The following is a 20,925-nucleotide window of genomic DNA, read 5'->3' as shown; positions in this document are numbered from 1 at the left end:
CACCAGTCTGTCAGAGTACTGGGAGACAGTTCACTATATTTCTACATAATACTTTAAAGAATCTTCATAATAATAAGTTTGGGTCATCAAGAGAAGTTTAAGTCATTAACAAATCCCTCTGTTTAAGAAAGCAGAAAAATATGTTCATGTCTTGGAAGATTTCTATTGGATTGAAATATTTAAAATTTTAAAGAGTTTTTGTATATAAGTTGGTAAGCTACAATCATCTGGCGAAATGTCTCACATTATGTTTTTTTTTTTTAATGGAGACAAAGTCTCATTCTGTTGCCCAGGCATGAATACAGGGGCATCACCGTAACTCACTGCAACCCCAAACTCAGCCTGTCCTCCTGCCTCAGCCTCCTGAGCTAGGACTACAAGTTTGTGCCACCATGCCTAGCTAATTATTTTATTCTAATTTTTTCGTAGAAACGGGGGTCTCAGTCACTGTGTGGTCACGCTGGTCGCGACCACCTGCCCTCAAGGGAACTTTCGCCTTGGCCTCCAAAGTGCTGGGATCATAGGCATGAACCACTGCACCAAGCTTCATATTATCTTTGGATAGCAAAAGATAGAGGGGATCAAAGAAAATTAGAAACCACAAGATACTTCATTTTTTTGTTTGTTTGTTTATTTGTTTTTTGTTTGTTTACATGGATTTTAAGAAAGAATCTTCATCTTAGTCTTTTTATTTCTGTTGAATCTTATGTGTAACATAAGATTCTATTCATATTTATTCTGTTGAATCTTATGTGAATCTTATGTACTTATAAGTACATGTGTGTTCAAACCAGAAATTACAGTCCTTTAACGAAATGATGTCCTCTTGTAGTTATTGCCAGGTTGTCTTGTATCACTTCTAGAGAGGCAGATTTCTGATACCCATTCTTTAATGAAGTTTTTTTTTTTGCTAGAACTCAAAAATGTGGAGAACCCTGTTTCAATGGCTTTGTATAGCACACTGGACTTTTTAATAACCTGGGCTGGTGATGGTGCTTTTTTGTTGTTTGGGAGGCTTTTCTTTTTTCCCTGAATCAGCTGTTGGAAGGGATAGAATTGTCTTGGACTAATGTTCAAGATAAAGTTTGAGATCTCATGTGGCTCATGCAGGTGTTTAACCTCTTTTCCATCAGACAGCAACAGAGCGTCAGTAAGAGTTTTCTAGTTTTTTTCATGTTTCATTCTGGACAATCTGAAAAAGAAACAGGAGCATCTGAGCTTCTGTAATGGGTTATAGTTCTCAAGGTTGGTTGAGTGCTAGCATGATCCCCATAGTATCATTCTTTTTGAGGAAGTAGCAGCTTATTTTACTTAACCTGTTAGTAGAACTATCTACCCTACTCAGCTTGTTCTTATTTTGGAGATACAGTAAGATATTATGGAAATAATTTGTCATATTTGTAATTAGTATTTTTTCCTTAGACATGGATTAATAATAATAGTTCCTATGAGAAAAGGGGCTGCAAATTTGTGCCTTGTCAGCTGTAAGGCTATGAAGTCAGCCGTGCTTTCTCTTATGGGTAACAGCCAGTGCTATCTCAGCTCTCTGTTTGTTAATAGCTCAAGATATAAAAAGCAAAAATGTCTGTAGCAGATGTCTCTTTTCCTCTGTGGAAAAATAAATGAGCTAAAACTTTTTTTTTTTTAGAATGTTGCTTTATGGTCACTTGAATGGAATGGAATATATTCCTTGTGTTGGAAATTAAAATATTTCTGTTTTACATGGAAGCACACAGCTCAGAGCTTAAAATCAGAGGCCACATTCAGACAGATTGGCATTCAAACACAGGCTTTATAAATTTGGCATGTCTCAGGATTGTTCTGGAGATCAATTGAGGAAATATTGTATTCCATCAAGCTTATTTAAGAGACATGTTAGCTTTCTAACTTAATTTTATTTTTCTCCCATCTCCCTTTCCATCTTGATTCTTAATGTTTTTTATGAATTTTGATTTGCCACATTAATACAAGGATTAAAAATACAGAAAGTAAGTTCATTCCTTTAGAGCTGTGTATGTTTTCTCAGTATTATTTGGAGGTTATATTAATAATAACTTATATTTACTAGTTAAGGTCGTATTAAATAGTTCTTAAAGATTGCTTTGGTGAACAAGAGAAAATATACTTCTGGCCAATGGTTTGCTGGTTCCTCAAGGACCACTTTTTTTTTTTTAAGTATAATGTAACTAAAAAATACCAGCTGATTGTTTGGAAAGTTCAGATTCCTGCCAAGGCCACTGGTCAAGTTCTCCACCTGCCTGGACGCCCTGCTCTTAGGAAAGTGTCAATGGCATGCCAGAGAACGTATAGTTGATTTTCCAATTCATTAAATTGAAATAGTATGGTTTGTCTGTCAGATGAGATTTTTCTTGAAGGGACCAGTAATTTAAAAGTTGGGAATTTATTTTATTTATAAATAAGTGGCTGGCTAATTTTTCTATTTGTTTGTAGAGATGGGGTCTAGCTATATGTTGCTCAGACTGGGCTCGAATTCTTGGCATCAGGTGATTCTCCCTTTGTAGCCTCACAGTGTTGGGATTACAGGCGTGAGCTACTAAAACCCAATCAAGAATTTATTTTATTTTATTTCATTTTATTAATTTTTTTACTCAGCACTGTACTAACAAGGAAAGAATTTATTTTAAATTGCTGAATTTACTTGTGCCGTTATAACACTGCTTTTTGTCTACCAATTTGTTAAACTCTGATAGGTAGTAGGGTAATTAATCTTTGAGAAATACAACTCTTATTTTTAGTGAAAACTCTTTTATGGAAAATTAAGAAATCTTGACTGAGTTTCAGAAAGTAATGTTCTATGTTTAATATCTAAATCTGCAACCAAGATATTTCTTAAATTGAGTCTCTCAGCCTGATGGGAATGTAAAAAGAAAAAATCCATCTTCTCTCTTGGAACTTTAAGTGCTTTAAGTAAAATTTTAAATTCATTATAAAGAAAAGGTAATTTTTGCATATTTTATAGTTAAAACAGAGAAGAAGACGGTACAATTCAGTGATGATGTTCAGGTGGAGACAATAGAACCCGAGCCAGAACCAGCCTACATTGATGAAGTGAGTGAGCTCCCTGGTGATAGCAGTTGGTACTTTGTATTGAAGTTGAAATGTTTCCCTCTTTTAAAAAAATTGATTACTTGAATTTTTTTGTTATGCAATATTTTTTATTTTTTGATTATAAAATTTAAGCAATATAGACAAAGCAAAGATTGTTTCTAAAACTTCCTCCTCTATCTCATTTTTACCTTGTCAGTACCTCATTATTTTAAATTTCTGCTTAAAATTCCATAAAATTGATTTACTATGATTTATTTAATTCTATCATGGACACTTAAGTTGTTTACAGGTCGTTTATAGTTTTTACTACTATTACAATGTTGTAGTAAAAAAAAAGGTATCCATTTCAAAATACAAAATTCTTTTGACTGGGGAAGAGTGTTTTTAATACACTTGTGTTACTTTCACTCTCTAATGATTTCTTTCTTTCTTTTTTTTTTTTTTTTTTTGAGACAGAGTGTCTCACTATGTTGCCCTTGGTAGTGCCATGGCGTTACAGCTCACAGCAACCTCCAATTCTTGGGCTTAAGCCATTCTCTTGCCTCAGACTCCCAAGTAACAGGGGCTATAGGCGCCCACCACAATGCCTGGCTATTTTTTGTTGCTGTTGTCATTGTTGTTTAGCTGGCTCAGGCTGGGTTCGAACCTGCCAGCCTCAGTGCATGTGGCCGGCACCGTAACCACTGTGCTATGGGTGCCAAGTCTAATAATACATTTCTTAATCTGTTTTCTTTCTACACAGAGCACAGACTTTTTGTTTTTGTTTTAAATAATTGCTTTGCTTATAAATAGTAGTCTTTAAATTATTTGCCCCGTGTGTAGTAGCATAACTACATAGAAACCAGGCACAGAGAAAGTTTTTGTAACTTTTTTAGTGCTCTTTGGTAGAATAGATCTGTTATACAATGTATAGATGTATTTATGTAATGATAGTTTTATTAGTTCCCTTGGTCTTTAGAACAAGAGATTTCAAAAGAGATCTAAGCCATTGGTTTCAGGTATCTTCCAGCCTTGCCCACATAGAATAAAGAAACCACAAGTCTTTCTCTTTCCTTCTATGACAAACTGAAATACTGATGGAAAGAAAACGTAAGTTAAATCCTTAGAGCCCCGCTTAGAAGAGCAGCTGTAATGTAGCTGGTCTCTGCCATACTGAAGCAGCTGCTGTATTCACCATGGGGTAGGACAAGTAAGCCCTGAGTGTTAGTCTTAAGCAGTGCCATCTTGGGAGGGGTGTTTAACCACCTGCCTGTGTGGTTAAACTAAGGCTGCTGTAAAACAGGGCAGTCCTGTAGCCTGACATAAGAGATACATGCTGTAAGTTTTAGTGTGGCTCTGTCTTCTCATTTAAGACGATCTCTGTTAGCAGTTCCAAAAATAAATATAAAGCCCTTTCAAGTCTCTGGCTTCATGTGGCACAAAAGAGCATAAAAGCAAAATTGGAACCTCCATTTCTATGAATCACAAAAGTTCTATATCCATTATCTAGTTAACAAAGTGAGACCATAGTGTTGCGTGGAAAAGTTGGCTGCTTTTTGTATTGACTGTTTAATTCCTGTAGGAGAAAATGGACCAGCTACTACAGATGTTGCAAAGTACGGACCCCAGTGATGATCAGCCAGATCTACCAGAGCTACTTCATCTCGAGGGTAAACTCGTTTTCCATTTACAAGTGCAAATAAGGAATAAGCAGGGGTTAATATCTAGTGTTATGTCACAGAAAGGTTTTCGAAGATAATATTAAAAATTCTTCACTCTCCCTTGACTAAGGCTCACTTTTATATGTAGCTTAAATCTTAGGTAGAATTTGAATTCTTATACTTTTCTATCCAAATTAAGTATTTTATTTAACATTTTTGAATCTTGGAAACAGGTGTTTAAAATTTTTGAGATCTGTACTTTAGATTGTCACCAGCACACATTAAGAAAATCATTTTCAGGTTTTGTGGACTAGGGTTAACGAATGCATTTTTTATTACTCTAAATTAAAACTTTATTCTTTACCTTATATGAATATCTGTCAAAGGCTTGCTTTTGTTGTGTTTTCTTATATTTCTTCAAATCTTGTCATCTTAGCAATGTGTCACCAGATGGGACCTCTCATTGATGAAAAGCTGGAAGATATTGACAGGTAAAAGACCATGGGCTGTATCTATCTTGTGTGCCTTCTTCCCTGAGGTTACCTATAAACTGCAGAGTGAGATGTATGTGCCTTTAAAAAATAAAAGCTATTTCAAAGGAGCCAGTGCTCATTCACTCGTTTTGTAGTAGATGTGGAGAATTAGAATCATCTCTCAGAGTGACAGTTTAACTGACCTTTACTATATTAGTCTTTTCTAACATATGGTTTAATTAATGTAATCTGCTAATTTGCTAAAGTGACATTGCCAGAGCCCACAAATGACCTATCTGTCAATAACTAGGGAAACTCAGATATAGTAAATAGGAGTTTCCTTAGCAAAGTACTTAAAGCTTAAACAGTGTTGGCTGCCTCAGGACAAAAGCGCAGGATATTTTTCTCATAGGCCAAAGTTTTTTTTGTTTTTTTTTTTTCAGTTTTTGGCCAGGGCTGGGCTTGAACCCACCACCTCCGGCATACGGGGCTGGTGTCCTACTCTTTTGAGCCACAGGCGCCACCCAGGCCAAACTTTTTTTAAAGATAGAGTTTTACTCTGTTGCCCTGGGTAGAGTGCCATGGTGTCAGCCTGACTCAGTACAAAACTGTTGGGCTCAGTCAGTCATCTTGCCTCACCCTCCCAAGTAGCTGGGACTATAGACATGCACTAGCCTGCCTGGCTAAATTTTTCTGTTTTTTTAGTAGAGACGGGGTCTTGCTCTTGTTCAGGCTGGTCTTGAACTCTTGAGCTCAAGTGATCCTGCAACTTGGACTCCCAAAGCACTAGGATTACAGGCATGAGCCACTGCTCCCTGCCAGGGCCAAAGTTTTCATAATGTCTACTGGTACTACTTTTTGCTATTTCTGCTATTTTGATATGTCATTATTTAAAGCTTTAGGTCAGTTAAGTAACAACCATGTTTCAAATTATTGTTTAATGTTTCAGAAAACACTCAGAACTCTCAGAACTTAATGTTAAAGTGATGGAGGCACTTTCATTGTACACCAAGTTAATGAATGAAGATCCAATGTATTCCATGTACGCAAAATTACAGAGTCAGCAGTATTACATGCAGTCATCTGGCGTTTCTGGTTCTCAGGTAAGTTTTAAAAGTTCAAGTATATTTTGGGCGGCGCCTGTGGCTCAGGCCGTAAGGCGCCGGCCCCGTATACTGAGGGTGGCGGGTTCAAACCCGGCCCCGGCCAAACTGCAACCAAAAAATAGCCGGGCGTTGTGGCAGGCGCCTGTAGTCCCAGCTACTTGGAGGCTGAGGCAAGAGAATCGCTTAAGCCCAGGCGCTGGAGGTTGCTGTGAGCTGTGTGAGGCCACGGCACTCTACTGAGGGCAGTAAAGTGAGACTCTGTCTCTACAAAAAAAAAAAAAAGTTCAAGTATATTTTAAATTCTTGAATGTGTTTGAGATTACGTGGAATAGGCTATGTTTTTGTGAAATGTGAAACTTTCTAAAAGTAATGTTTAGAATAAAAGTTTAAAGGAATTTTCTTACTTGACAATTACAGTACATACTAATTATTAAAGAAATAATTGCTTTTGTGTAGGGGCATGCAGCAGACTCAACCATCAAACTTTAAAAAAAATTTAAGTACTTTGGTTCTTCCCCAGATGTAGTATCAGAATCTTCAGGATTGAGGGCCATATTTTTAAAGTTACGTATAACTATTTGGTTAAGAACCTCAGTTTTTGTTGAATCTGTCACATTTCTAATTATAACTAAGTTATTCTTAGTATCGACATTTTTTGTTTACATTTTGAGCTGCTTATGTTAAGTGTTATCACTTAAAAAAATAATAAAGAGGGTGGAAGGAAACTCCTTGAGATGATGGATATGTTTATAGCATAGATTATGGCAATAGTTTATGGGTGTGTACTTATCTCCCAACTCATCAAGTTGTATTTACTAAATATATACAGCCTTTTTTATATGTCAATTATATCTCAATGAAGTAGTTTTTAAAAATCCTAAATGTTTTAGAACTAGAAAAACTCTTAAGCATCTAGTGCTCTTCTAGTCATCTTTGAAAGGAAGACTTAACTGCAGTGAAAGAAAAATGAAATGAAAAGCTGTATATGTATACATCTTAAAGAAAACAGCTGCTTTAATCCAGAATTTCCCCCCTTTTGCACAAGCCTGCATGTAATGCAAAACAGAGTCCTTTCCCCTTTTTCACCCAATCAACCCTTTCAAGGGCACCATTTTCATAAACTTAGCAAGTTCATGGTATAGAGAATAAGAAGCCAGGGCATCCATTCCATTTTATCCATGTGGAGTGGGGACAAACTCTGTTCAGATTAATTTTTAGCATGGTTCATTTCCCCTGAAATGAAAGCCCAGCACCCTAGAGATGAACAACCAAGTCCCAAAACCTTGGGACTAAGTGATACCCACTCAGGTATCGTTTAAGTCAAACACAAAACCCTCTTATTCACTTTGCAAAGAACAATGAAAGTTCAGTTATGAGGTAGTGTAGCTGTATTTATAACCTGTTATGCCTTGGCAGATATACTGAGATGGTCAAGGTCCTCATCTCTTGGTGGTTGTGTTACTGTCTTAACACATGGCAGCAGTCTTAGCACGTAGAGAATGGAAGTTCTCTTTTCAAACACAGGAAATGGAAGAATCTAATGAATCTTACGAAAGTTAGAACATATGTCTTTCAGACTTTGAGTGTTTAAGACTTTTTGGGAAAAGAAGAAAATACATTGTTAAAATGCAAGAATAGGCAAACAGATCCAGCCTATTGCTTTTTTTTTCCTTTCAATAAACTTTTGTTGGAACATAACTACTGTCATTTGTTTCTGCATTATAGCTAGCTGCTTTCTAACCAGCAGAGTTGAGTAGTTGTGACAGAGATCATATGGTCCACAAAGCTTAAAATGTTTACTTCTGACCCCCCAAATTTTGCTGAGCCCCACTTTAGAAAGTTAGCTTGCTTTAATGTTCAATAAATTGCAACTTAGGAAATGTAAATTGTATCTATAGGTGATTACAGTCTATGGCTATAAAATGATGAATTCAAATGTACTTCTTAAACGTCCTTGGGGATTCCTTTTAAAATACCAACATGGAAAATATTAAATATGTTTAATGGAAAGAGAGACTATATTAGTATAAATTTTCAAAGAGAAGTTTTTTTAATGCTTCTGTGTGGAAATAACAATAAATTTAGCTAGTGTTTAACTAAAAGCATTAGTTAATTCACTAATTCATCAGCTTACTTCACTAAAAAGTGTTTTTTTAAATGCCTGTTGACAGAAGTAAATTTTAAAAAGATTCCAGAGTGGTAAGTTTTGTTCTTTTTGTAACCGTATGCCTTCTATAGTATGCCTGTTAAAATTTCAGAGTCAAATATGTTTTCTCATTAATTCCTCTAGGTATATGCAGGGCCGCCTCAGAGTGGTGCTTACCTGGTAGCAGGAAACGCACAGATGAGCCATCTCCAGAGCTACAGTCTTCCCCCGGAGCAGCTGTCTTCTCTCAGCCAAGGAGTGGTCCCACCGTCTGCAAACCCAGCCCTTCCCAGTCAGCAGACCCAGGCTTCTTACCCAAAGTAATTTGATGATTGAGTGTTGTTTGGAGGTAGTACTGTTGAAACTCTTTAAGTGTCCCCAGTCATCTTAACTATGAGATCTGAGTAAGAAAAATCTGGGTGGACATCATCCCTGTGGCCGTGCAGTCGGCCCCATTCAGATGCTGCGTCGGTTGTGAGGAGGCTTGTGGTTATAGCACCAGCTGGGGTTTCCTGACTCAGTCAACTCCTGTGTTTTGGTTTCAGTTCTGTAATTTTTTATATTACTATAAGTTTTTATTTGAGTGTGTGACGCTGTTTGATAATGTCTTTAAAGAAACTTAAGTTTGGTAACTATAATTTATCGTTTTCCCACACATTTCATGTAAACTCTAAGTTTTGTTATTATTATTTTAGAGTATAATACTTCTGGGCTATCTTTTTAAGATAAATATTTTCTTCTTTTTGCCCTGTGTTGGAATTCACATTTCAAATGGTGTAGCTGGGTACAGCATTTGAAAAGAGAACATACGAAAAGCCGTGTGCCCCTGTGGCTCATGAGGCAGACAGCTGAATACGTGATGGCTGAGGCCCATCTGCTTCTGCCATTTACTTACCATGCTCTCTGTCCTGTAGTTGAACGGTTATTAACTATATACCTTTTTTTGTGCTTTAGTGGGAATCTAAGCTAATGTCTTTCCCTTGAAACAAATAAAGGGTAGATATTCTGACTAATAATAGAAGTTTCTAGGTGGCAGACGCACACTAGCTACAGCCTTTCCGTCCGTGTCAGGGCTACCCAGGAGTGCTTCCGTTCTGCCCTCACTGTCTGTTATTCACTCCCAAAGAGCCGCGTGGTGGGAATGCTTCGGGATTTCCAGGCACTATTCTGTTGTCATAATCAAGTATTCTGAAGTGACATTAAAGAGGAGGATGTTAGGGAGACCTATTATAAGCTCAAAAACAGGAGATTCTCTAGTGGGTTGTATATCTTAGGGAAAAAATGTGAAATGTCGCTTTGTCTGTTGCAGGGGTTTTTGTAAAGTTGAAATCTAGTGAAAAAGAATTATGTATATGGAGAATAGGCCGGCAGCTATCCTGAGAAGAGTAGCATGTTGCTTTTAAACTAGACACATAGTGGGTAGAGGTAGGCATTGTTGAGAAGACAACTGGTGTCCATGAGTGATGTGGAACGCTTCAGCCATTTTACACTTAGTTTCCCCTTCTGGTCCTCTTTTTACTGTCACATGCTGCCCTGAATGCCTTCCTTGTTACTAGGGATTATTTGGGACCCACTCTTACAGGTCAGGCAGGGCCTGGGGAAATTCTCCTTGTAAGTAAGATGCCCTGTGGGCAGGAACTTTCACTGTGCTGCTCTGTGCTGTGGAAGCCCTCTCTGGGGCTTGCTCTGTCTGCTTCTGCAGTCAGGAAATTGCTGACATGTCGCCTGACCCTACTGATAGAGTGTAGCTATTAATGTCCCCTCTCAAGGAACACGTGTTCATTTCAGCAGGTGCTTTTTTTTTGGCCAGGGTTGGGTTTGAACCCGCCACCTCTGGCATATGGGACCGGCGCCCTACTCCTTGAGCCACAGGCGCCGCCCTTCAGCAGGTGCTTTTTGAAGAGCATTTCTTTGGAATATTTAGCCCTCTCATCCTGGTACATTCTTGCTTATTTTGTAGTTCTTAGCTTAGTGTCATTTTCACTAGGAGGCTCTTCTTGCTTCCTAGTCTCTCAGCCCTGGTGCCCCTGTGTGCTTGCTCTGAGAGGCGCCTGAGCGCACTCTGTTTCCCGTCTGGTGGTTCCCTTTTACTTCATGTATCCATGCTGCATTTAGTATCTTGAAGCTGGAACTGAGTCTCTTTTACCTTTATAACCACACAATGTAGCACACGATTTTACACTGGACAGGAATTCAGTATGTGTTTTGATAAATAAAATGTGTAGGTATTACTGATGACAGTTTCAAGTGCTGTATTAGGGCAATTTGGTGTATTTTTGTACTTCTTACAAAGGCTTCATAAAGTCTTTTACAAAAGCTTTGAGGCCATTTAAACATCTGTGTAAATGTACAAGAAGTAATATATATTTACAAGTAGATAAAAACAAGTATGTATGCATTTAAATGGGGAAATAAGAGGAAATTGCTGACAGAGTAAATTTAGGATAATAAAGTTGGAAGGAGTGAGGGTTAGAAGCCTCCTTGCTAGATGGATACTGCATAATTGACTCAAGCTTTTTCTAGTTGCAAATCGAGGTCAGTGAGGATTTTTATTGTTGTTGGTTTTGATAGGCATGTTTTTGAGTGCTCCTTCCTTCCTAGCTAGAAGGCTATTACTTACTCTTTTCATATAATTTTGGTGTTTTAGAGTTAACCCCTTTTCAGGCTTCTGTCCTTAGACAATCTAATTGGCAAAGTGGCACTGATGCGGTTTTCTAATGCCACACGTGGTGATGCTAATACTGTAAGGCAATAATAAAAACAACTGACAGCGTTATAAGGTCCCCAAAGCTTATGGACTCATTTGTGTGTGATTTCAGTTCATCTCTGTCACACAGATGGTTATTGAACATTTATTGTGTCTCCCCTGTGCTAGACATTTCACATACAATGTCATGGTAGTAGGGGAAAACACATAAGAAATGTGTAATTTATTACAACACAATTTACAAGGGTACACAACTGGTGCTTGAGGATACTTAGGGCTTGAGGTCATTTTCAAGAAGATACACTCAAGCTGTGTTGTCCTTAGCCAAGAGCCAGAAACGAAAGGAGGATGTTCTCCCCTGACAAAGATGTGGTAGTGTGGAGTGATATGGGACCCAGTGAATGAGCACAGGTAGCAGGTGAGACAGACCCAGGATGTGCTGGGCATTACCAACAGGGTGCTGCTTCTGAAGGATTGATAGATGTGATGTGGGAGTGGGAAATACACTCAGAGAAGTTGACAATGACCTGAATGAGTGGCCCTAGACATCAGGTTAAAGATCACAAGAAAGCCCATGAAAGGCTTTAAACGACAATAGGATAAACATCTTCAGAGGGGCAAGATTAGAAACCAGGAGACCATGTAGTAGGCAAGAAATAATGAGAGCCTAACTAAAGTACAGTAATACTCATGGGAAAGGGTTTTTTAGGAAACAGCAAATAATTGCATATCGGGCAGTTTGTTTGTGAAGTAGTGTAGAACAGAGATAAGAGGAAGTAGTGGGTTAACTGCAGGGTTGTGCCCCACGCCACCCTGTGGACAGTAGGGCTGTAAACTGAGATGAGGTGTGAAGGGTGAATTGGGAGTGATTATAGGAGCAACATTTATGTGGTTTAGTATGTGCTGTACACTATAGATATGAACTCATTTATTTCTCATAATAACCTGCACTATAATCTCCATTTTATACATGGGGAAACTGAGGCATGGGGAGACCAACCCCCCCCCCCAAGGTCCCACTTAGCTAAGATTCAAAACCAGGTATTCTGTCCCGGAGCTTAGCACATAGTCTCTATATTACATTATTGCAGCACTGTGGCCCACCCTGGTGTAAATAATAGCACAGAATTCGACTCTTGTAATACAGCCTTACATCTCTCAACACTTAGAGAATAATGGGTGACGCCATAGTTAAGCAGTCACATTAGTTGGTGAAATGTACATAAATTAGTGCCTCCTAGAAGAATTAACTTATCTAACAATAACAAATTAATTTAAACAAGGGTATTAAATTTACCAGCAATGGGTTTATAAACAATTTATAATTGAAAGAATGTTTAGAAATAAGTAGTGAGTCAATACTTTGAAAATTTGGACAGTTGCCCATTGTATGGCTCGTTTTACATTCTTAGTACAAATGTTGGGGAAATTGTCCAGTTTAAGCATCTTAGTAGTTCTCTTTGCATCGTGGCTAACTTAGTGTCTTACGCACAGCCAACTTTCATCTGTCAGGTTGGAGATAGAAGAGAGGCAGTAGAGACAGTGAATAAAGACAACTCTTTGGAGGATTATTTTTTCTTGTTATAGGAGCAGTGCCAAGTAGAGGGGCCTAAGATGCATGCACTGACAGCTGGTCAGCTATAGCAAGAGGGAAAGCAGAGTTCATGAATGGTGTAGGTACAGATAGTTGATGAATGTGGTGGGAAAGTAAATGCTTTGTATTTGGGGGGAAATCAGAGATTACTAGGCGTTCATCTCCCCTAATGATCAGTGTCAAGGACCTGATGATTTCTGTGTTGGCAGATCCCTTGGTTGATTCAGTTCTCCTCCTACTAAATTTGACAAATAGTTCATTACTCCCTGCTCTTTCTTGAAATGCTTTCTTCACTTGGCCGTGGCTACTCTGTTTCCCTGTCTCCTTTGCCTAATGCCTCTTTATCCTCCTGACTTCAAGGTCTAAGGCTTGGTATGTGGACTGCCCTTTTCTTTGCTTGCGGTCACTCCCCAGGGGTCTCCTTTAGCTCCATGACTCTGAATGCCCCGTATGTGCTGATAAGGCCCAGTGTCTGTATCTCTCTTCTGGACTCCAGACTTAATAGCTGATGTCCTGTACAATATCTTTTCTTGTATATGTCTCTTGACATGTCCAAGATCATACTTTGATCTTCCTCATCCCCCTTCTCCCCCGTCTACCATAGTCACCTCTTTTTTGTCAAATGGCCACTCTACCAAGTACTCCTAACAGTTGCTTAGTTCCAAACCTCAGACATTCTGGACTACTCTGTCCATTATCAAATTTTGAAGGCACTATCTTCGAAACATGTCCAGAGTTGACCCTTTTCTTTCCAACATTACCAGCGTGGCTCTGGTGCCTGTCAGCTCTCTCAGGGGTGACCGTAACAGCCTCCAGTCTGTCCTTGCTCCTCTCCTTATCCTACAGTGAGGATGTTGAAACCTCAGTCAAATTACATAATACTTCTGCTCAAAACCAGCCACTTTCTTTTCTGCTCACTCACAGTATAAGCCAGAGTCCTAAACATGGCCATCAGGGCACATGCATTCTCTCCTGCCCGCCTCTAATTCTGCCACTATCTTACCTGCCAGCCCTGCTCACCTTGCTGCAGGCCTCGTGGCCTTCTTGCTGTTCCTGGCGTTTTTTCAACAGCTTCTCTGCCCGAAATATGCTTTTCCTCAATAATTAATCTGGTTCACTCCTTCACTTTTTTCAGGTCTTTTCTTAAATGTTGCCTTCTCTGAGAGCCCCCCCTACAGTAATATCCCTGGCCTCACAGACTCTGGGTTCTCCCTCCCATGCTTTAGTTTTTCATAGCGATCATAACTACTTAATACATTATGTATTTATTACCCCCTTTCTCCTACTATATTGTAAGCTGCAAGACTTATTTCTCTCTCTCTTTGTTTAATGGTATCACAGTGCCTAAAATAACAATGTTTGACAAGTATAAATATTTAAGAAAAACTTATTGAATTGAGTGTATATGCATGAATGTTATTAAATAGCTTTCCTGTTTATGTGTAAATGGCTCTGTCATTCAATATTTATCTAATTGGGTGTTCTTCTCTTTCCACAGCACAATGGTCAGTTCTGTACAAGGAAGCACCTATCCCAGCCAGGCTTCAGTATACAGTCCCCCGCCAGCTGCCGCAACTGCTGATGGCACTCTGTACCAGAGTGCAGGAACTGCTGTGACCCAGGTGCCAAACTATAGTTTAACATCCGCAGCCCTGCCTCAGCCGGGAGGCAGTCAGCAGCCACCGCAGCCACAGCAGCCATATTCTCAGAAGGCTCTGCTATAGGACCTGGGCCTCCCTGTGCAGTATCTGCAAATGCCACTGACAATGTTATGAGATTCATTAATACCTTATGATTTGTTTACGCTCAGCTTATAGGAATCTATCTCGGTCAACACATTCAAATATTCAAGAAGGTAGAACTCTCTTCAATTTACATTGACTTTTTAGAGGTTCTCCCCTCCCCCTCCCCCCCAGGAATGAAACTACTTATGACGTTTAATTCCTTTCATAATATGAAAGAAATGATAGAGATTATTTGTCTCGTAAAATTACCTGGTCTGCAAAAAGTCAAACTTACAAAAACTGTTGTGGCGAATGTTAATGTACATATATTGATACGTGACTTCATTAGTGGCCATTTGAATCACAGTGGTGATCATGTGAATATATTTAACACTGTTAAATTAATTTACATTGCTATTTTATTTTAATCATGAACAACTACCGTGTTTCTTAATATTTTGTGTAAATTTAAGATAATTACACTATTCTTTTAAACTGCAAGAAAACAAAGTTGGAGCCTTGTCTCCAGGAAGACGCTCTGTTGTCCGTGTTTCAGTTTCACATTAAACTGAACTTTTCTTTTACTAATTGTGAGCTAAATATATATATATATATGTATACAATATACATATATATATATGAAATGTCTTTCTGTAGCCTCTGCATACTACTAGCTGTCATCACACCAGCATACAGTAGCTAAAAATTTTTGGTGCAAGTGTAGCAAATAATAATGTTCCCTTTTGAACTTTCACATTTTGGCATGACATTTCAGAATATTGTGGGACCATGAGACAAAATTAGGTAGGATCCCATTCTTTGTATCTTATTTTTAAAGAAATGATGTGGATTTACATTTTCTTAAGTGAAGGTAGTAATTAGGTTTCTAAGCTGTATACTGGGTTTATTGGTGGCAGTGACACCAAAGATAGGGGCAATGGATAGAAATTTTTAAACTGGAAAGAAAACATGGATACACTACATTCTCAAAGTCTCTTGTAATTAGTTAGGACATAAACGGAATTTGATTCATCTGTCTTATCCCATTACTAGTCTTATACATTTGTCTTTAACACATTGTATCCTTTAATTCTTCATTAAAGTGGATATAAGTAGCTGTTTCAAAGTAATCTATATTTCTGCCTTTACTTAACAGTTGATGCATTTATTGTTACCTTTCAAACTGGATTTTCGGGCTGTTCTTTCCTGACTTTTAAAGTTCTGATAGAAATATTTTTGTTTTCTACTCAGGAGTATTTTGATTGAATGCATTTTTTTGGATTCTTATGAAGAATGTTTTCCACTGATGTTTTAATCTTTAAAATGTTTATGATTTCCCCGATTTGCTGCCCCATTATTTTAACGCTTTTGTTTAAACAATTGTAAGGTTGAATTGAGCACTCTATTTAATGACTTGATTTAATAGGTAACAAACTATAAAAGAAAATTAGATTTATATTTTCTAAGACTATTGTAATCAAATAGCTTGTTTTCTTTTTGACACATGATTTCATCTTTGGTAAATAATCTTAATGGTGACTAATCTCACAGGCTCAGATTTAAAGCACCATTTCCAACTTCAGTGTCTCACTCTGGTGTTGTGCCTTCCAGAGTGTGCTGCCTTTAAGTTGTAATTTTAAAATATGAATTCAAATTTCACAGAGTGTGCTGCCTTTAAGTTGTAATTTTAAAATATGAACTCAAATTTTAAATATTTTTAATAATTTTAAAATTTTAATAATTTAAAAAATATTTTTACTTTTGATAAGATTATAATTTTTTTCACTTTAATTTTAATAGTATCGTTTACCTGATATACTTTTCCCTAAGTTACACGATGATTTTTTGTCCTTTGATAAACTCCTATTTGCCAGTGACAAATGTATCATTTCCCCTTTTTAATTTTGATATCTTTCATGTTGTAAAGTCACTGACATACGCTTTTTGCCCTATAAAATAAGTCAATGATGAATTGAGAAAAAAAAAAAACTATCCTCATAATGCAGTTTTCCTTACCTATTAGATTACTAAGCGTATAAAGATTTAAGTGATAAATACTTCAAACTGATGTTATCTGAGTTTGTGCCTTTCATTAAGTATGAAATACCCAGTGGAAAAATTCCAATGAAAATGAAGCATTGGCTTTCTGTCCTTAAAATAACATGACAAGGGTGGAAGCAGAAGGTACTTGTTGGGGTCACAAATGATTTTGTTCTGATGCTTGTGTGTTTTGCACTTTCAAGAATTTTTTTTTTTTGTCAATAGCTGTCCTTATTTTGAAGGAATAGAATTACTTACAAAATGAACCTAGCTATAATGTAAACTTCTATGAAGCAAATTTTATTTCTCAGTTTATTTCTTTTATAAAGTTTGGAGGTATGTTCCATAAAACAGAGACATCTAAATGAAAGAAATTCAAGCTTAAGTAATTGCAGGCCCCTTGGCCAGCTGGATGTGGTAAGATGACGGTGCCCAAACCTTCGAAGAGCTACATCTATTTAATGTGATTTCTGCAGTCTTCTTTAACTCTGCCATTCCCCTTCACATTACCTGTCTCTTCTACTCGGTGAGGGGCTTTTTACGTGCCTAGAGATTCACTTATTCATATTAAATACCTCTAGACCTTTGTTTCTGTTCCTCTTAGTTTTTCCTCTTTAAATTGCTTAACAGATCACCATCATCATTCTTTTCTAGAAGATGCAGCTTTCATATATGACACAGGTATAATTCAGCTTAAAAATATCTTTTGTTCTAAGCTTCAAGTTTATTTGGGACAAATTAGTGCCCTATGTGATAAACGGTGCAACTAAAAATGTTACAGAAACTATTTTCCAAAATGAGGTTTATTGATACAATCGCTTGAATTTTCATTTGTTTAATATACATTAAAAATTACTGTCTTCTTTTTCTCATCTATTTCCTTGGTTTACTTACTAACTGTACTAGTGCTCGTAGCTTGCTTCCTGTTATATCACCTTTTTTTTTTTTAATTTGTTTGTTTGGCCGGGGCCGGGTTTGAACCCACCACCTCTGGTTTACGGGGCTGGTGCCCTATACCATGAGCCATAGGTGCTGCCCCTGTTATATCACTTTTTAAACAATAACAAAACAGTATAAATTTTTCACTCTTGTATCGTTTTCCAGGGTTTTTTTCCTTTTGGTTTTTGTTCTTTGGGTTGATTGAGTGCTTATACCACTTAGAATGGTATATATACCACTTCTTATAACAAATAGAAGAAACATACCTAAATATTTTCTTAAAGGCCATATATTCAGTTTTCTTTTGTTTTAGAATCATGATTTAGTAAGCGTTCTTGTCAAGTACTTAGATTGTTTTCTGTGTTATTTATAATGACTTGCCTATCTGGTTTTCAAGAGAAGCTGTTTTGTTTATTTTTGTTTAGCAAGTACTTCTTTGAAATTTCTGTACTTTATGGTCTATTTTTGTGAAGTTTTCTTAGTTTCAAAAATGCTTGCTCCTTAGGACATTCTAGCCTCAATATTTAAAATCCTAGATTTCCTTGATGAACAGAATTTAGTATTTCATTGGTGCTAACTTGTGGTTACACTGTACTTTGCTGATTTTCCAACTTCTTAGCTTCTGCTAACACGCCCCACTGCCATTGTTGTTTGTTCGCTGCTTCTTTTAGTCTCATGACATTTCTGATAGTAAATTATTAAAAGTCAGTAAATCCCTGGATAAAAGCAAAAGAAATTGATTTTAAAGAGCTTTTGGTGGTCAGAGACTTTTAAAAAAATAGTTCTATACATTTTATAGAAGAGCAGTATCCATTTTTTTTTGATCAGATAGCCTGATGAGTAACAATTTTTTGATATGTTTCCTTAAAATATGTATGTATGTTTACAAATTGTACAACTTCTATGCTAATGCATGTCTTATATTTTGAATCATACTAAAAACAGACATCTTAAAAGGAGTAGTGGAAATGGTATTAATAGAATTTTAGTATTTTCTGTCTGTATCTCAGTGGTTTGTTTTGCCTGTGCCCTAGGATGTACACACCCAGTTTAAGAGCACTCGGTTTAGACTAGACCAAAGGGGTGTCTAACATGACCTGGGCCTTGTGCAGATTATTTGTGGTCTGTTTTGCTTATCTCTAGGCTCGGATATCACAAAAAGTATGCACAGACCTTTTCTTTTGTTCATCAGCTTTTGTTAGTGTTCGTGTATTTAATGTGTGGTCACGTTCTTCCAATGTGTGGCAGAAGAGAAAAAAGGTTGCACACCCCTGGGTCAGAGGTTAAGATTAAACAGCTGAAGGAAGTAGGAATTATAGTACTAAATTGGCCCCTTGAAGTATCTGGTACTATAAGTAGCACTTTTACCAATGACTTTTGTGTTGAGAAGTTTCAGACCTACAGAAAGATCAAAAGAGCAATACATTGAACACCCAGATACTATTCATCAAGATTTACAAATCATTAATGGTTTACCAGGTTTGCTCTATCTTATCTCTTTGTAAATGTTTATATATACACATGTGTATTGTATAGAGCAGTGTCCATATGTGTGCACACACGCACACTTCATTGTATGAACGTACAGATTACAGACATTGTAAACTGTACTCCTAAGTACTTCTTTGTGCACCTTGTAAGGATAAGGACAGTTTTCTCTATAATATAAACCATTATCATCATATCTAAGTAAAGTAACAGAAATTCTGCAATATATTGTTCTTGAATGTTCCCTAAACTGTCTTTTATAGATGTATATATTTTTTCAAACCCAAAGCTATTCCATAAATATATACCACATTTGTTTTTCAATTTATTCTCTATGAGCCTCGATTAATCATCTCTTCCCCTATGACATTGACTCCTTAAAGATCGATGCCAGTTGTCTCATGAATGAACCACATTCTGGATTTATCTCTTTGTTTTATGACGTCAATTTGATACTTTTATCAAGGGTCCCTAAAGATGGTGACTCTGTGTCATTACTTGCTCCTAAAAGAATTACAGTCAGCACCGTATGACTTAGGGTTAGAAGTGTTGAAACTAAATCTTTCAGTATTATATAGGAAGCACATGAAAGAGTATTGTTAACCTTAGAGTGTAGTTACTCTGTATAATAGACTGTGTCCTCAGGCCATTGATGCTACTGTAATTCAGTAGTTTTGTGTTCATTTTAAATTACATTTAGAGTAACTGAAGCAAATAGCCCTCCCCCAATGCTTCCCCATTCAAACTAAAATCAGCTTTTCTCAGTTTGTTCATCTACCTGTTTCAGTCTGGGTAGCTTTTAATAATTTTAGAAATGTCATCAGCAATTATAGGGCTATGTTTGGTTTAAAGGACTACTCATTACCCGGTAGTCATACCTCTGTTTAGATACTGAAATCACTGAAGGGGAGAAGTCCTTTCTTTTTAAAAGTGCTAATCCTGACTTCTTTTTCTTAAGTTGGAAAGGAAACTTTCCAATATTGGAAGCAGGGTAAGTCAGTCATCTTAGAAACAAGCCAGTTACAGTAATGTATACTATCAATTTATTAAATAGCTAGTTTAGGACCTAAGATATTTTCAGTTGGTTAAAGGCCTTTTTAAAAAGTAGAATAAATGTGTATAATTTCATTGTTTTGTGGCAGGGTATTTGAGTTTTCTTAACTAATACTGTTAATATACCTACCTTGTTACTTTTAAAAGAGATCTGGGGGCGACAGCTTGAGGCTCTGTCTCAAAAATAAATAAATAAATAAAACAATAAAAAAAAAAAAGATCTGGTATACCAACAATTAAGAATGTTTTTTGTTAAATTAATTACATGCAATATTGTATGCTAGCCAAATAAGATGTCAAACAGGAAAATTTATGTAAAACATTCATGTGATAACGGGTTTTTTTTCTCCAAACGAAAAACACAAAAGAAACATATCTGTTTACTATTTTGGAATTTATTTCTCCAAAACAGCTTGGAAGGGTTCAATGTAAGTAATTCTGTAATTTAAAAATGTAATGATAACAGTCTATTGGAGTTGCTAAAAATGCAGTTGTATCAAGTTCATGTCCAGAAAATGGCACATGACAAAATGATTTCATTAATTTGCTTTGTATTATGTATCATAGTTTGTGACAACATGGATTTCCACCACCACTGGATGGTGGTGACGGTATTTGGGGTTGAAGATAAGAATAAGAACTAAATTAAGTTGTAGGAATTGACTGGTCTGTTCTGCTAGTAAGTGGAAATTTCTGTTCATATCCCTAGGAATTCAGCGGACTAGATTTTAACTCAGATGTATCTTTTGTCAAAAGAATTACCTTGGTCAGTATGTGATCTTGGGCAGCTCCGTGATTCTCTGTGGACCATCTAGTACTCACTAATAAATTGTAGGGCTAGTGTAACTACACGATTCTTAGTTTGCAGAAATTTTCTGTTCCACCTTCTGTCTCTGTCTACCTTAGTATCCCTTCTGTTCAGCCTGAATAACTTTCCTATGACACT

The 20,925-nt window shown here is 36.9% G+C and overlaps 1 protein-coding gene and 1 long non-coding RNA gene across 2 annotated transcripts in view; one reads left to right on the top strand and one right to left on the bottom strand.

The window, feature by feature from the left end:
* The window catches only part of STAM (signal transducing adaptor molecule), a 60,137-nt gene extending 44,548 nt beyond the window's left edge, over nucleotides 1–15,589 (top strand). The window contains exons 9-14 of the mRNA XM_053572863.1: nucleotides 2,981–3,069; nucleotides 4,631–4,718; nucleotides 5,146–5,200; nucleotides 6,132–6,285; nucleotides 8,579–8,754; nucleotides 14,234–15,589. Coding sequence (XP_053428838.1) covers nucleotides 2,981–3,069; nucleotides 4,631–4,718; nucleotides 5,146–5,200; nucleotides 6,132–6,285; nucleotides 8,579–8,754; nucleotides 14,234–14,459 — 788 coding nt within the window. The 3' untranslated portion in view covers nucleotides 14,460–15,589. The remainder of the gene's footprint in view (nucleotides 1–2,980; nucleotides 3,070–4,630; nucleotides 4,719–5,145; nucleotides 5,201–6,131; nucleotides 6,286–8,578; nucleotides 8,755–14,233) is intronic.
* LOC128572783 (uncharacterized) lies at nucleotides 635–8,722 on the bottom strand. The gene is made up of 3 exons (XR_008376249.1): nucleotides 8,612–8,722; nucleotides 5,074–5,183; nucleotides 635–1,192 (listed from the first exon to the last, which is right to left on the bottom strand). It is a non-coding gene; the product is annotated as an uncharacterized LOC128572783 (long non-coding RNA).
* Nucleotides 15,590–20,925: the final 5,336 nt, after the last annotated feature.

The sequence above is a fragment of the Nycticebus coucang genome, chromosome 20 (genome assembly GCF_027406575.1).
Source record: "Nycticebus coucang isolate mNycCou1 chromosome 20, mNycCou1.pri, whole genome shotgun sequence".
NCBI classification, from domain to species: Eukaryota; Metazoa; Chordata; class Mammalia; order Primates; family Lorisidae; genus Nycticebus; species Nycticebus coucang.
This window is presented reverse-complemented; position numbering and strand designations above follow the sequence as displayed.